We start from the raw sequence: 15,159 nt of genomic DNA, 5'->3' as shown, positions 1-15,159 counted from the left end.
TGCTGCTGAGCCTACCAAAGCTAACCTGCTGTAACTGCACAGTGTGTGTGTTTGTATTTTAGAGTTCTCTGACAGACCTGTTTTTCTTTTTCTCTTTCTCTTCCTTGTCTTCTTTCTGCATTGGCAGAGCATCTTGGATTTGAATTAAAGGGTATGGAACAACCATTCATTTATTAATCAGAAGCCATTAAGAGCTTCCAACATTATATTTATGGCTTTAATGGGATGATTAAAAAATCAGCTGTTCTGTTCTCTTCCCTGGCACCAAGATAGATGTTTGGATTGAAAAAAAAATAAACCAAAAACCAAACAAAACAACAACCAAAACCAAAACAAAGCAAATCACAAATTCTAAATGCAAACCTATGAAAATGCAGGTGTATTTTTAGCAGCACTTTTTTCTTTGTTCCAAGCAGCAGCGTGGTGTGTGTGGCATGACTGGGATGTTACAATTGCCATACATCTCCATTCAACATGCTTTTGTGTATTTAACTGGAAACCTGGGCTCTTGTGTCCATCCAAAAGGCACTGCAGGAATTTCAGGAATGGGAAGAGAAGTTCTAGAAATATCAGGGCTGTTATAGAAGTTGCCATCCCAGTCACACTAACCTCCACCAGATCCTGCATAGGGTCAGGATGAGCTTTGCCATTCCTCCTCCCAACATTTAGCAGCTCCTTTTGGTTCTTGAGCAGGGTGAAATTGGGCCAAGAGAAATTGTGCCATGAGACAAATTAGTCTAGAAAACCATCCCAGGGAAGTCAGGAGCTGCCGGTGAGAGTGGAGGGTGTAATGCTGAGCACCCCAGTGGCAGGATTGGGAAAACATTGCAGTAAGTTAAATGCTTTTAAAAATATCCCCTTTGGGCATTTACCTGCTCCTGCCCAGTTACTCATAATCATTTTTTTTTTTCCATTCTCCTCAGTCTGGTTTTAGATATATATCAAGTTATCCCTTGAATAAGCAGTTGGGAAATCAAACCCTTGAGGCACGTTTTCCCTGGAGCGTGCAAGGCAAGAGCAGGGAGGGCTGGTCAGGAGGGAGCAGAGGGGCTGGGCAGCCTGGGATGGTGCAAGGGGGTTGGAACAAGATGAGTTTTAAGGTCCCTTCCAACCCAAACCATTCAAGGATTCTGTGATGATTCTATGACTGATCACTTAACCTAAAAGCATTGGCCTGGCAATGTCAGCCAGAGCAGATATTCACATGAACATGCTTCAATTCCCTTTGCTAGAGGTATGAGGACACCAGTCTTCCAGTTGTGGATCCTAAATTGCCTTGTGAGGTCCCTGAGGTGGAGGGGCATTGACTAACTGAGGCTGGAGAAATGGATCTCCTCTAGTTTTGGCATGCCTGATCCCCCAGGACTGGTGTGCTTCCCCCTGGGGCAGAAAACGTGGGAATTTTATAGCCAGGGAGCTTCAGAGAAAGCAGTGCTGCTAATGCTAATACACTTGGCCAAACCTTCAAATTGAGGATTTTTGACATCCCTTTTTTGTTGACCTTTTGTCCTGTTCCCCATCCATGCTCCATGTCACCACAGAAGCACACACATCCTGTCCGCAGCGCCTCTCCCCTGCCGTTTGTCTGTCACTGTCCTGCCTTGCTGTGACACCGTGGCTGCCCCGTGGCTCTGCTGGCGTTGTGTGGCCCCACGTGGTTTGTTCTCAGTGTCTGCTGCTGTACAAGTGATGGTGCTGCTGATGAAGATGTGTTTGTAGAGCACAGAGACACGAATGGACCTGCTCTGGGATCTTCCCTGCTCAAATACAAAGCTGCAGCCTGCACTCTCGTTTCCTTTCTGTTGCTGTTGAGATGGGTTTGCCCCAAGTGATTAGTGGAAATGGTCCTTCCATTTGTCCTGTCTCAGGGTTTCTGATTAAAACTGGAGGGTTTTCTTTCAATTCTGCCTGTGTGCTATTGAAAAGGGCCTAAAAATTGGAGTATTAGGTTCTGCAAATGAGCTAATAAAAAAATTAAAAACATATAAAGTTTTGCTCAGCCTCATCTGAGGTGTTGCCTGGGCCCCTTCTGTTGAAGAGGGAGAAATTTCTCAGTAGCAGTGTCCCTGGTCACACTATGTGAAGATGCTGTTATTGAGCATCAGCTTTAATGAGAGGTTGGGCGCCAAGCTAAATTACTATCAGCAGATCATTCAATTTTTAGTTTGCAGCAGTGGTGCACAGCCTCACACTTCATTGCTTCGTGTGGCAGAGCTGCCAGCTCGAGACAGAGAGGCCAAATCTGCATTTCTGATGAGATAAAACATTCCCCTGCTGTTCAGGTGAAGGTTCAGGGCAGTCAGACCCACCAGAGTCAGGGTCCCATAATGACATGACCACCAGAACCAAGGCTGGGATTTGAGCCCTGGCCAAAGAATTTTGTCCTGTTATAGGTAAAAAAACCCCAGCCAAATAAACAAACAAAAACCCCCAGTCAAACAACATCAACCAAAAAAAAAAAAAAAAAAAAAAAAAAAAAAAAAAAAAGAATAAACCCAACCGACCCATAGTTTTAATGTCTTTGTTCTTTCTTCCTCCTCCATGATTCAAAGGGAATTATTTCTGCTTAGGGACAAAAGTCTGTAGCAAAAAGCATTGCTATTGAAGGATTTTTGCTGAAAACCGGCCTCCCTCCCTCCTTTTTTGGGGGGTTTCTTTTTGGGTTTTTTGGGGGGGGGGGGTTTGGGTTTTTTTTTGGTTAAAGTAGTTTTTGCTGAGGCATAGCAAAATTCTTGCCCAGTGCCATCCATAACCAGGATGTGATTCCAGCTGTTTTTCCTAATTTGTATAAAATCTCTGAAACTCCTGTCTGAAGGAGGGAGCTGTACAACTGTAATCCAGGTCCCAAAGATGTGCAGGAGCAAGAAATCGTGTCTGCCATGGTTGCTGATGCCTGGTATGAGGACCCCCTACCAAAGAAACATGTCTTTGAAGGAGAAGTTTCACTCCAATGTGGGCTCTTCCCCCATTCCAACTCCACCTGGTTCCTTGGAAGGGGAAAAAACCCATAAGAAACTTTGTTTATTAAGTTTTGCATCTTAATTACAGGGTTGTTTTTCCTGCCAGTCCTTGTTACCAAACCTTTGTCCATGCCCATTCTGAGAGTTAGAAAGAGGTGACCATTTTTCCTAGCACAATTTTTTTTTCCTCCAAAAATGCTTTTTTCAACCTAGAATGGCAAGCTGAAATTGTTCTAAATATCCAGTTGGCTGGAATGTTTCATTGCTTCCCATTCACTTTTCTTTTTTGCTAAAATCTGGTCTCGGGGTTCCTGGGACCAGACCTGTTTCTCTTCTGGTTTTGTATTTGAGTGTTTGATGGCACAGGAGGTGGAACATGGTCTGTTCAAGGTATTTTGAGTGGTGTGGGGAAGCACACTGGGCACATCAACCATGGCATGACTTTTATTGATAATCTAGATAGGAAGGAAAAAAAAATCAATAAATATTAAAGGCATAAACCCCAATAAGTTTAACATTAACACATAGTGTGGGGGCACGAGGTCTTTGTTCATAGCTGCTGAGCTGGAACCCTCATGGCAGCTCTGCACTGAATCCTCCTCTCAGTCATCCAGCTGGAGAGCCCAAATTGCCTCTGCTGCTCCTGGCAGGGGTTGCTGGATGTCACATCTGTTCTGATGTGGCCATGAAGGAGGAGGTGTCCTGGCCATGGTGTTGCTGCCTGGGTCAGTGCAAACGAGATCTGAGCATCTCCTGGGAGCTCTGGCGGATGGGAATGAATCCCTCCCTTCCAGCCTGGGTTTTGGTGCAGGTGGCTGGCTCTTGTGACACTTGGTGGTGTTTGGGAGGCAGCAGCAAGCTGCTTACACTTTGTGTGTGCCTCTGAACTGCCTGATGCAATGGTATCAATCTCCTCCTAGGGTTTCATTGAGAATCCGTGACTGGTTCCTGTATTTTAATCACTCCACTCCCTTTCCTTTGCCTGACACACTATCACTTCTCCATCCTCATGCTGCTTTTTGACACTGACCAGGATGTCCCTTCCAGCACCTGCAGGCTTTGGGGGCTGTTGCTTCCAGGGCATGCAGCTGCTGGAGGCAGAGGCATCCTGAGCCTGGGGCCAGGGATCACAGGGCTCCTGTGTGTGCTCCAGGGCTCCTGGGCCAGCTGGTCAGGGCACCAGAAAGGGGGGATCTGCTGGAAGGGAGAGGGATTCATGGGGCTTTGTGAGATTAGCCATGGTGGGAAAGGAAGGGAAGGTGAGAAGCATGAGTGCAGAAGGGGTGAGCTACCAAATGAGAGAGGGCAAAGGCACAGGGAGACAAAAAGGGCCTTTTGAGGGGTGAGGAAGGTTGGGCCAGGTGGGCTCAGGTCTGGGGCAGCCATTAGGCAGGCAGGGGATTGGCAGGAGGTTTGGCAAGAGCTCTGCCCGAGCCCTGTCCTCCATCTCACCCCCATGCAGTGCTGGTTCCCCTGCAGCCAGAAGCAGCCCAGGTGCTGGAGCCCATCAGTAACTGGTTCCTTTCTCTCCATTTGCAGAAGCAGAGGAGCTCTACCAGAAGAGGGTTTTAACCATCACGGGAATCTGTGTGGCCTTGCTTGTGGTGGGCATCGTCTGTGTGGTAGCTTACTGTAAAACCAAGTGAGTATGGGGGGCTCACAGGCAAGAACTACCTACAGGTTAGTGAGTGCCAGTGTTCATGTTCCACACGTCCATGCTCTTCACCCAGATGCTAATTTTAGGAGATGATGTGCTGTGGTTCTCCCAGGAAGCTCTCATGCAGGAGGCCAGGGTCTCTGTCTACCAACTGTGTTGGAATAGGAGGTTTTCCTGACACCATTTGCTTGTCCCCTGGAACATAATTTGCCCAGGCAGGCAACATTTTGCTGTGTTACAGGGAAAAGCTGGCCCCCAAGCCAGCAGCTCAGCTTCTGCCAGCAGAAGCACACTGGGCTGTTGTGCAGGAGCTTTGGGCTCAACTATGCCCATTGCAGGGATTCCAGAGTGATCCTAATGGAACAGGAGACCTGGGAACCTCTGTTATGGTCAGCCTTCCCTGCCTGGACAGCACTTTTCTCCCTGCTCAGCCTGCACCTCAGTTCAGAGTGCCCCTGCAGTCAGTGGGTCTTGTGGAGCAGATGTCTCACCCTGGGCAGGCTTTGCCGCTTTGTCCCTCATGCAGGACAGGTCAAGTGCTTTGTCACCAAGGCTGAGTCAGAACTTGCTTCCCCTTCTCCTTCTCCCCACTTTTCTGCACTGCCAGCTGGCTCTGCTGCATTGTGCTGGGCCTTGCCTTGGAAAGGGGACCCTGGACCCAGCTTCCAAAACTGTCCATGAGAAGGAAAGTTGACCTTTTGTTTGGAAAAGCAGTAGGAGGTGTTAACTGTTGAATGCCTTGTTTCGTATTGTTTGTAACTTTCTGCAAATACCACTGGAATATTCCCATGTTGAAGACTTGCCTTCTCTTTCATCTCTGGGGGCACAGAGCCCCGTGATGGAAGGGTTCCTAATAGATTTTTTTCTGTTCTAAAGGAAACAAAGAAAACAAATGCATAACCACTTGCGGCAGAATATGTGTCCTGCGCATCAAAACCGGAGCCTTGCCAACGGGCCAAGCCATCCACGTTTGGATCCTGAGGAAATCCAAATGGCTGATGTAAGAGCCTCTGCCTCCATCTCCCTGCATGCTCCTGAGGGGATGTTTTCTGCCAGGGGTTTGACGTGGATGTGTATCCTTACACACCTGTGTGCTTGTGTGTGAGGAGCAAAGCCCAAACAAACTTGAGCAAAAGGAAAGATTCTGCATAGAAACATTTCCAAAAGCAACATCTGAAGGGGAATTTGATTTTGCTTTGAAGTGCATGATGAGATTCAGGCATTTAGGATAGGCTTGTTTTGATTAATCAAGTGTGACCCTGATTCCCACCAGGAGAGATGTTCCCAATGTTTCCTGTTTATTACTCTCTCCTGTCAAGACCCACTTGGTGGGATGACAAATGGGATCAGCACGGCAGTGACCAGAGTCACCGTGGTGAAACACGTCATGGTGATGTGGTCAGCTATCCATCAGCCCACCTGCCCATGCCAGGGGTTCTGTCCTGGTGGGGTGCCACTGTCACACCAATGAGAACAGTCTAAGTCTCTCTAGGACAGGATCCAGAGGGAAGTTCAGCCACTTTCGTGACTTCAGTCGTGCAAGATTCCCTTTAAACGCCGTGAACTCAAGGGCCATCAATGGGCTGAAGTGCCTTGCTGGATCAAGGCCTTGAAAGGGGTCAGAAAAAGGGAAGGGATGGGGCAGAGGTGAACAAGAAGTAGCTAGAAATAAATCCAGTTAATCAGCTCCAAACTCTGTTGGGTCAGCCTTAGGATAATAAAATTTAGCTAGGTTGGATCCCAACCATGAAGGAAGGGGAAAGGGAATTCTAAGAACTACAGCCCCTGGCCCCACAGTACTGACTCTCTCAGAGAACTTAGTGCCCTTGTGAGAAGCAGGGCTGGTTGTTAGATGAAGGAATATCTCAGCATGAATATTTGGATCACATCTGGAGTCCCTGTAGGACTCACATCTCTGACAGATTTCACGTTGTTCTCTTTTGGCTGGTACTCGTTCGGGTGTAACCAGCTGTGGGCAGAGATGTGTCTCTGCTCAGCAGCTGCACATGGCACCACTGTCCTCTGGGGAATCCCTTGGCTCTCCAAACCCTTCTGCAATCCCTGTGCCACAGCCCTTTCCCAGTGTTCAAAGGGAAAGGGCACAGAAAAGCCTCCACCCTCATTGTCCTTTCCTGTGGGATGCAAGCTTCTGGGTTCACTCAGTCCTCACCTGATTTCACCAGAAATAATCAGGCCATCTAAATTTTTCTTTGGTAGCATTCATAGACTGATGAATGGTGGCTGACCTGTGTGATTCTTGTTATTTTGCAGTATATTTCTAAGAATGTTTCTGCCACCGAGCACGTGATACGAAGGGAAACAGAGACAACCTTCTCGGGAAGTCACTCCTGCTCCCCGTCCCATCACTGCTCCACAGCCACTCCAACCTCCAGCCAGAGGTGATGTATTCCATTTTCTATGGACCTTCTCCTGCTATTTGCTGTAGGATGCTGTGAGATTCTAAGATTTTCCTTTCACCTCCATTTCTGTTTTCACTTCATGTTTGGCTCTGTAGTGGCATACGAGCCATGTCTACTCTGCAGGACTCTGCAAGCACAGCTGGTTAGTGAGAGGTGTGGAAAAGTGTGTTCCTTGACCTGCAGGAGGGTGCCAGCAGGATCCTGCAGCACAGGCATAGCTGGAAAACAGGAGGAAATGAGCCTGTGCTTCCATGCTTTGCACAGACCCAAACAGGAGGATGTGTGTAGGAAAGGTTTTGCAGGTTGTGTCTGAAATACTTCATTAAGCACACACAGGGTTGTGTTTTTCATATTTAGAATGTATTTGCCTTGTGGGAGACAAACTACACAAAATATGACCAAATGTTTTGATTGCTTCCTCAGAGTCATGGTCTGACTTGGAAGTCACAGGCTTTGACCAGAAGGAAAATGCTCCTGTGCAATTTATCAGCCTCCACCTCAGGTGGTGGCTCCTCTTTCACTGGAAGTCATTCTGAAGCCTTTTGGAAAATTTGGTTTAGCAGGAAAGTACCAATAGTGCTTTGTGACAAAGGATGAGACATATTTTGGTTTCCATTTCAAAATAACCACTGGGGGAAGAACCCCACGTCTTGGAACCTGAATCTTCTCAAGGTTTCTTAGAATATTTAAATTGCAGATGGACCTCCTTATTTTTATGATGTCCAAAAAAGTCTTTCTTTCAAATGCTCTAAAGGAACTCCTGTGCTGCTTTGAGTTTGGATGTTCCAGTTCCTCCTCTTAGACAGCTCTTGTTCTTCTTCCAGTAGGTGACAGGGGTTTTCCTTGACACCTCTTGCCTTTGATAGGTGACTGATCAATGTCCTTCATTAGCCTGGTAGGGTTGTCTGCATTCATCTGGGAATGCAGGAATTCTTTCAGCTGAAGCTCACAGATGGCTCCAGGCAGGTTTCCTTAGGGCCCAGGCATTCCTCAGGGTTGAGCAAGTACTCTCAGTTACAACAGGCAAGATCAATTCAGATGCTGAACTTGGATTTTCAGGTGAATTCCTCCCCAGATTCCTCTGGCTATACATCCAGCAAGTAGAGAGGGAGCCAGGAATGACTTGATGGGTTGGGAGTTATTCTTTTTTTCCAGGGAAATCCACTCCTCATGAGCCAGACGATATGTTCTCCAGGTTTTTTTGCGTTCACACTCCTCAGCCCAGCCCTGGCTAGGTGTGTTCAAGCTTGAGCCAGGTGCACAGAGGCTCCTGTGCCTGCAGAGCTGCACCTTGCTGGCCTTCCATGCTCACTTGAAAGGCCTGGGCCATCCCTGGGCACCTCTGAAGACACAAAGGTGTGTCTGGAGGGCAGCATTAGCTCATGACAGCTGTAGGGAGGAACCTACCTTGGGTAGCCTCTGGTGCTGGCTACCTGCCACCTCATTTCCCTGAGTCAAGTGCAGCAAGCAGGTGCTTCTTGAAGTCATGCCAGAGGCAAACTACTGGCATAATCAGGCTCCATTTTACTCCATCGGTGCCTCTAATGAGGACGCTGTTTGAAGTTATAAATGAGCATGTGCCTGGAGCCATCAATAATTAACAAGTTCTTGGGAAATCTTAATGAGGGCTGCTCTCCTCTGTAAACCCCCACCCAAAATCCTCCACCCACGCAGCTCCATCTGCAGTTTGGGAGTTCAGGGAGGTTGCTCTCATGGATCATGTGTTTCTGCAGTGGTGGGGGTCAGCGTGGTGGCCGTGGCATGGTGGGACCCCAGTGTGCAAGTGGCCCTGTGCATCCCCAGTGAGTCCTCGTGGGATGTTCTCTCTGCACCCAGGCTGGGGCTGGTGGGGCTGCAGCTGCTCAGCACATTGTGGTCTTTGTCTAGCACCTTGAAAGTGTTTTCCTGCCAAAATCCTTGGTAGACTTTGCTCTGCTCATTTTGAGTGGCTTCTCCTGGCTCCTCTCTGGTAGCAATTCCAAAGGGGCTGTCACTTGGCAGTGCAGGTGGCACATTTGAAGGAACTTGGCTGACTTGCCTTGGCATAGCCAATGTGTTATTCCACACCCAGAACACTTTGCAAGCACAAAGCAGAATTGCCCTGGCCTCCCTCCAGAGGCTGTCCCATCCTGCTCCCAGGCATTTATTCCGTGGTGGGATAAATACCTGCTATTGTACTGGTTTACTTCCTTTGTCCTCTAATGGCATCTCCAAGAAGGAGCAAAGAATGACAAATCAAAGGTAGGGTTGGGAATCTGGGCTTCCCTGGCCAGATGTGTCCTAATGAGAGAGAGACAGACAGAAGGGGGACTGTGGTGGTGTTCACAGGGGTCCCAGGAAGAGGGAGGAGATGAGGATCTGACTTTATCTTTTAGAAGGATGATTTATTATTTTATTATATATATTATATTATTTATATATTATAATACATTTATATATTATAATATATATTATTAATATATTTATATATTTTATTATTATATTATTATATTATACATATTATATTAAAACTATACTAAAAGAATAAAAGAAAGGATTTCATCAGAGGACTTGAAAGGAAAGGGATAGAAAGGAATGGTAAAAGCTTGTGTCTCTCAGAGAGTCTGAGCCAGCTGACTGTGATTGGCTATTAATTAGAAATATACACATGAGACTAATCACAGATGCACCTGTTGCATTCTACAGCAGCAGATAATTATTTTTTACATTTTGTTCTCGAGGCTTCTCAGCTGAAAAAATCCTAAGGAAAGGATTTTTCATAGAACGTGTCTGTGACAGGGGACAGCAGTGCAGAGGTGCAGAGCTGAGCCTGTGCCTGTGTCTTTGGGGAAGAGCTGGGTGGGGTTCTTTGCTCACTGTCCTCATGGGCTTTGCTCCACAGACATGAAAGCCACACCTGGAGCTTGGAGCGAACAGAGAGCCTGACTTCGGATTCCCAGTCTGGGATAATGCTGTCCTCGGTGGGAACCAGCAAATGCAACAGCCCGGCGTGCGTGGAGGCACGGGCGCGGCGCGGGGCCACCTTCTGCCTGGAGGAGCAGCGGCGGCCCACGACGCAGTACCGCGACTCCGTGGACTCCCTGCGCGACTCGCCCCACAGCGAGAGGTCAGAGCCCACTGCTTGTGCCACCACAGCCCAAAAATGTGTGCCTTTGCCAGCCCTAGAGTGGCGGTGCCACGGTAGAATTGGGGAACTCCAGCTCTGGTCCTACCTGAGGATGCCCAGTTCCCCCAGAAGGGCATTCAGGTCAGGCAGCAGCCAGCTCTGCACCCTGTAGGTTTGGAGCACAGGGATGATGGGTGTGGAATATGCCTGGCTGCAGTCAGCAACTGTAGAGAAGGCTGGGAGAACACCCTGGGCAGCTTGGAGGGCTGCCAAGCAGGGTCTGGCCCTCAGGTGCTTGAGGAAAATGTGTCTATCCCCAGCACCATCCTGGATGGCCAGGTGAGAGGGTGCTGCATGTGGGCACAGCCTTGGGACAGGACTTGGTAGGTCCCAGCCTTCAAGGAACACAGCTGCAGAGCTGAGACACCAACAGCAGTAGCAGCTGTCCTCTTCCCAGTCTGGTTCCTCATGGAGCAGAAGCACATCTCCACCCTTGTTCCAGCCCTTTGCAGGTGGCCGTGAGTGACTCCTGGTGGCCACGTGGCCCCTCGTGGGCAGTTGCCCTCCAAGGCAGTGGAACTTATCCATGGGGCAGAGGAACTTATCCATGGGGCAGAGGAGAAAGGCAGCATCTCCTGCTCTCATTCCTGTCCCTGGTCCATTCAGGCAGACTGACCCAGCTCCTATGGAGATGTCATACATCACAAAAAACATGAGTGAAAAGGCCTGGGTGAGTGAGAGAGCCTGGGCAGGTGGAATTGGGCAGAGATACCACTGGGAATATAAAGAGGAAATAAGATCTGCTCGTTAGAAAGAGGTGGTGCTGAAGAAAGGGCTAGAGAGAGGGGCTAGACCAGACCTGAGTGACCTGATGCTTTCACTAGAGCAGATGAAAGTGGTAGATGGCTTTTTGAGACACAAGATTTTTGCTAAATCAGAGAAAGCAATGGCCCCATCTGAGCAATGGCCCAAAGCAAAGGGTTTCCCCATCTGTGGCCTGAGCAGGGAGAGGGAATTCCAGGGACCTTCCTCAGAGACAAGCCTGGCAGCTCCAGCGGGAACAGAAAGCAGCTGTCAGGCAGATGAGAGGCAGTGAGTGAGGCCATGACTCAGCCTGCTGGGAGATGCTGCAGGATTTGCAGTGATGCAGAGTGGGAATTGTGCACTGAGTCCCTTGGGAGAAGCATTTTGGGGGCTGCTCAGCACATGCTGCCCATTGAAGCCAGCAGCTCACCCTCCCCTGGCTCAGCAGTGCAAGATCCCTGCAGCTGATTCCCCAGGAGATCTTCCACGAGCAGGTTCACTGGGGGTGTTGTATTGCACTAAATAGTTTATTTAGGTGTTGTTTTGCACTGAGTTATTAGAGATTTGCACAGAGTAGTCTTTATATTGCACTGAGTAGTTTATGTTATATCACATGGTTTGTTATTCCCCTGTCCCATCACACGGTTTCTCCCTCACCCACCCTTGTCTCTTCCCTGGTCAGTTCTTCGCCCTGCCCCTCCCCACTTGCATCCCATTGGTTGTGGTCCTCCTCCTCCTCCTCCTCCTCCACCCCCATTAACCAAGCTATGAAAATTTCCTGCCCTGAGTACAAGGCCTCTTGCCCACCTTGGAAATAAACCACGTAGGTTCCCAGGTGGGGAAGAGCACTTCCAGTCTTTTGTTTAGGTCTGTGTAAGACTGTGTGTGCTGGGGCCCCTAGCTAGCCACAGTGAGCCCCAACAGCCCACCCAGACGACACGGTTCTTACAGGTGGTGCCCCATGTGTTTGTCTCCCATGATGGTCAGAGATGGCACACAGCAGCTGGTAATTCACATGGGGATTATGTTAGCTTTTGGGACTCACACCTTTCTCTGACTTTGTCACATTCTGGTCTTACAGGAGGCCTCCTGGGTCCCCGGGCCGGGTGTTCAAAGCTGGCTCAGCAAAGGGTGGGCTCAGCTGGTGCTTTTTGGGTTGTTCAGTGTCCAAACAGAGGCGTTGCTTTTGCAGGTACGTGTCGGCCCTGACCACACCAGCACGCCTGTCGCCCGTTGACTTCCACTACTCGATGACCACGCAGGTGCCCACCTTCGAGATCACGTCCCCCAACTCGGCGCACGCCGTGTCCCTGCCGCCGGCGGCCCCCATCAGCTTCCGCGTGGAGGAGCAGCAGCCCCTCCTGCGGCGCTACCAGCTCCCCTTCCAGGACACGCAGAGGTACGACAGCTACTACCAAAGGAAGACCTACCTAAACGACAGCATGGGGAGCCTGCCCTCCAGCCCCTTCCGCATCACGGAGGACGACGAGTACGAGACGACGCAGGAGTACGTCACAGCGCTAGAGCAGCCAAAGAAAACAGCCAGCAGCAACAGGCGGTGGAAAAAATCCAAACTGAACGGGCACATCCCTCACAGAGCCAGAGCCGTCCGGGACTCCTTCTCCTTGAGCAGCGCCTCTTACAGCGAGTCTGACGAGGAGCTGGTGGCCGAGAGCACGCCGTTCCTAAGCACTCAGAACAATGAGGCGGCGCACGCGGAGTCGCCGCCGCTGCACCGGCCGGGCGACAGCCGGACTCACTACTCGTGCCGCGGGCACAGCGCGCACGGCGACGGCGGCCGCGGCAGCAGCCTGGCGCACGTGGCGCCCAAAGCGGACCCCGACTCTCTCTAGGCGCATGGGCAACCCACGTGGAGCAGGCCGAGGGCGAGACAAAACCACGCAAACCCGCAGAACGAGACAAAACAGAACACACACAAAAAAAAAAAAAACAAACAAACACAAACGAAAAAAATAAATATTTTTATTTTATATAAAAGAGGGAAAAAACAAAAAATATAACAAATAAAAATGTTTTATTTTCATTTTAGCAAAGTTGTCTTATAATAGCTAACGACAATGACTTTTTTATAGGGAATCTCTATTTATATGTAATGTCTTGATTTACAGCTTCCGAGAAAAAAAAAGTAAAAAAAAAAAAAAAAAGAAGAAGAAAAGAAAACAAACAATAAAGTTAAAAAAAAAGTGGGCCAATTTTTGACTACTTAAAAATAGAAAACAAAACTATCGTGGTGCCTTTTGCTGTATGCTAGTGCTGGGATTCATGCCGAGGATTCTGTTTCAGTAGCATTTTTAAGGTCATAGATTTTTGTTTGGGAGACAACCTGTCACAAGGGCGCTCTTCTGTTGGAAGAAAACAGCCTTGCCACTTTGCCCCGTACCCTGCTATTAATGATCTTATTCTTTAAAGTATTGTTTAAACACACATTAAGGACATGAGTGGGAGCATTTCCATTATCATGTCTAACGAGGATCTGTCTTGCCCTGTAAACTACTTGTATTTTCGCTTAAATCAGGAGAAAAAGAAACCCAACAGCACTGTGCTGAAATGCAGAAATAACGTTTCTTTTGCCACACAGGTAGGAAGAGAAAACGAAATCGCGCAGCAGCAGCAGCCCTTACAATATAGCTCTCAGCCTTTGGCCATCTCACCGGTGGGTCTGGAGTGGGGTTGGCACAGGCTTGTGGTGCAGCCAGGCTGACAGCCCTGTGCCCAGGGTGGATCACACCTGTCAGGTCCCCTTGAACGCGGGTGGCTGAGCCAGCCCCGTTCAGCCGCGGTGCCCGTGGCCGCCCCGGTGCCGTGCTGGTCCCTCGGCTGAGCGGTGCAGCCATGGCTGGAGCTGTGGTGTCCTGGGTGACACCTTGGCTGGGGTGCCGGGGACACCCACAGGGTGGTCCTGTGGCACACACGGCCGCGTGTCACCCTGGACACGGCGCCAGGCCATGTGCGGGGGTCAGCAGCACCCCGAGCGCTCTGGGCTCCGCTGCCGTGGCCGGGCCGGGCCCAGAGAGCGGATCCTCCCTCCGGCCGTGCCACGTGTGCTGCAAGGACAGTGGTGCCGTCACCTCCCGCCATCGGTGACGGACGGCGCGTCCCCACACCCGGAGCAGCTCTGGCCACCGCCGGCCCTGTGGCGCAAAGAGACAGTCCTGCGTGTCCGGGCGGCACAGCACCCCCGGGGAAGTGCCCCCCTCTCCTCAGTTCTCTGCAGCAAACCTGTTTACATTGTAGCCTGACTTTTTTCTTTTTATATTTTTACTTCTGCATGTCCTTTGCATTTCAGATACTGTAGATTGGATGCATGGTGAAGCTGTGACTGAGAAGATAATACAACAATTGACAGTGTATTATTTCATTTAACTTTTAGCAATAAAGTAACTAAACCCTCTATTCCTCACCCATGATGGGGTCAGATAGAAAACTCTGCTAATTTGTCATAAGATGATTGTCAAAGTTTGCTCTGGATTGTCTGAATGTCAGAACTCTTGACTGTTTAACACTTGAACATTTTTTATATTATAAATAAAATAAGAAATAACAAGCTGTGGGCTGCATTAATCTCAGGCCCTTTGGGGGGCAAATAGGGAGCTGTGACAGGCACTATACACAGAATCACACACTGGTTGAGGCTGGAAGAGACTTCTTCCACATTTCCTGCTTCACCAGCTCCCCCAGAGTCAGCTGCCCAGGCCTGTGTCCAGTCAGGGTTTGATTATCTTCAGGGATGGCAGTACCACAACTTCTTTGGGTAACCTCTGCCTGTGTTTGGTCCTTCCCAAAGCAAAAAATTGTCTTCTTGTATTCAAACGTCATTTCTTATCTCAAAGTTTGCATACAGATTCATACTGCCTAGGCCTTCTGTCAAACCCTGAAAACTCTCTATAAATCCATTTCCCACACAAACTGGATTTACTAATTTTTAATTTGAACCCTTTGCCTCATTTAGTCTTTTAGGCCCATTGCCTCGTGTCCTGAACACTGAGAAGAGTGCAGCTCCCTCTTTTTCACTGCCATCCATTGGGTATTTATACACATGGATAAGGCCTCCCTGAGCCTTCTCCTCTCCAGGCTGGACAGTTCCAGCTCCCTCATCCTCATCCTCTCATCTCATATGAGAGATGCCCTGGTTCAGTAAAAATCCTTATGCCCATAAAGACCCATAGGTGGGTGTTTTTCTGCCTGGCATGG

General features: G+C 49.1%; 1 protein-coding gene across 5 annotated transcripts in view; it reads left to right on the top strand.

Annotated features, from left to right (window-relative positions):
• The window catches only part of NRG2 (neuregulin 2), a 157,500-nt gene extending 144,309 nt beyond the window's left edge, over positions 1 to 13,191 (top strand). For 3 of the 5 annotated variants that reach the window (XM_064724668.1, XM_064724666.1, XM_064724665.1), the window contains exons 6-10: positions 4,500 to 4,602; positions 5,494 to 5,617; positions 6,889 to 7,016; positions 9,919 to 10,143; positions 12,140 to 13,191. In XM_064724668.1, coding sequence (XP_064580738.1) covers positions 4,500 to 4,602; positions 5,494 to 5,617; positions 6,889 to 7,016; positions 9,919 to 10,143; positions 12,140 to 12,800 — 1,241 coding nt within the window. In that variant the 3' untranslated portion in view covers positions 12,801 to 13,191. Of the gene's footprint in view, positions 1 to 127; positions 152 to 4,499; positions 4,603 to 5,493; positions 5,618 to 6,888; positions 7,017 to 9,918; positions 10,144 to 12,139 lie in introns of all 5 variants that reach the window. The other 2 variants (XM_064724667.1, XM_064724664.1) reach the window with 1 other exon arrangement.
• The last annotated feature ends 1,968 nt before the right edge of the window (positions 13,192 to 15,159 follow it).

This window comes from Zonotrichia leucophrys, chromosome 13 (genome assembly GCF_028769735.1).
Source record: "Zonotrichia leucophrys gambelii isolate GWCS_2022_RI chromosome 13, RI_Zleu_2.0, whole genome shotgun sequence".
NCBI lineage: Eukaryota > Metazoa > Chordata > Aves > Passeriformes > Passerellidae > Zonotrichia > Zonotrichia leucophrys.
Note: the sequence above shows the minus strand (reverse complement) of the source record. Positions and strands in the feature narration are given on the sequence as shown.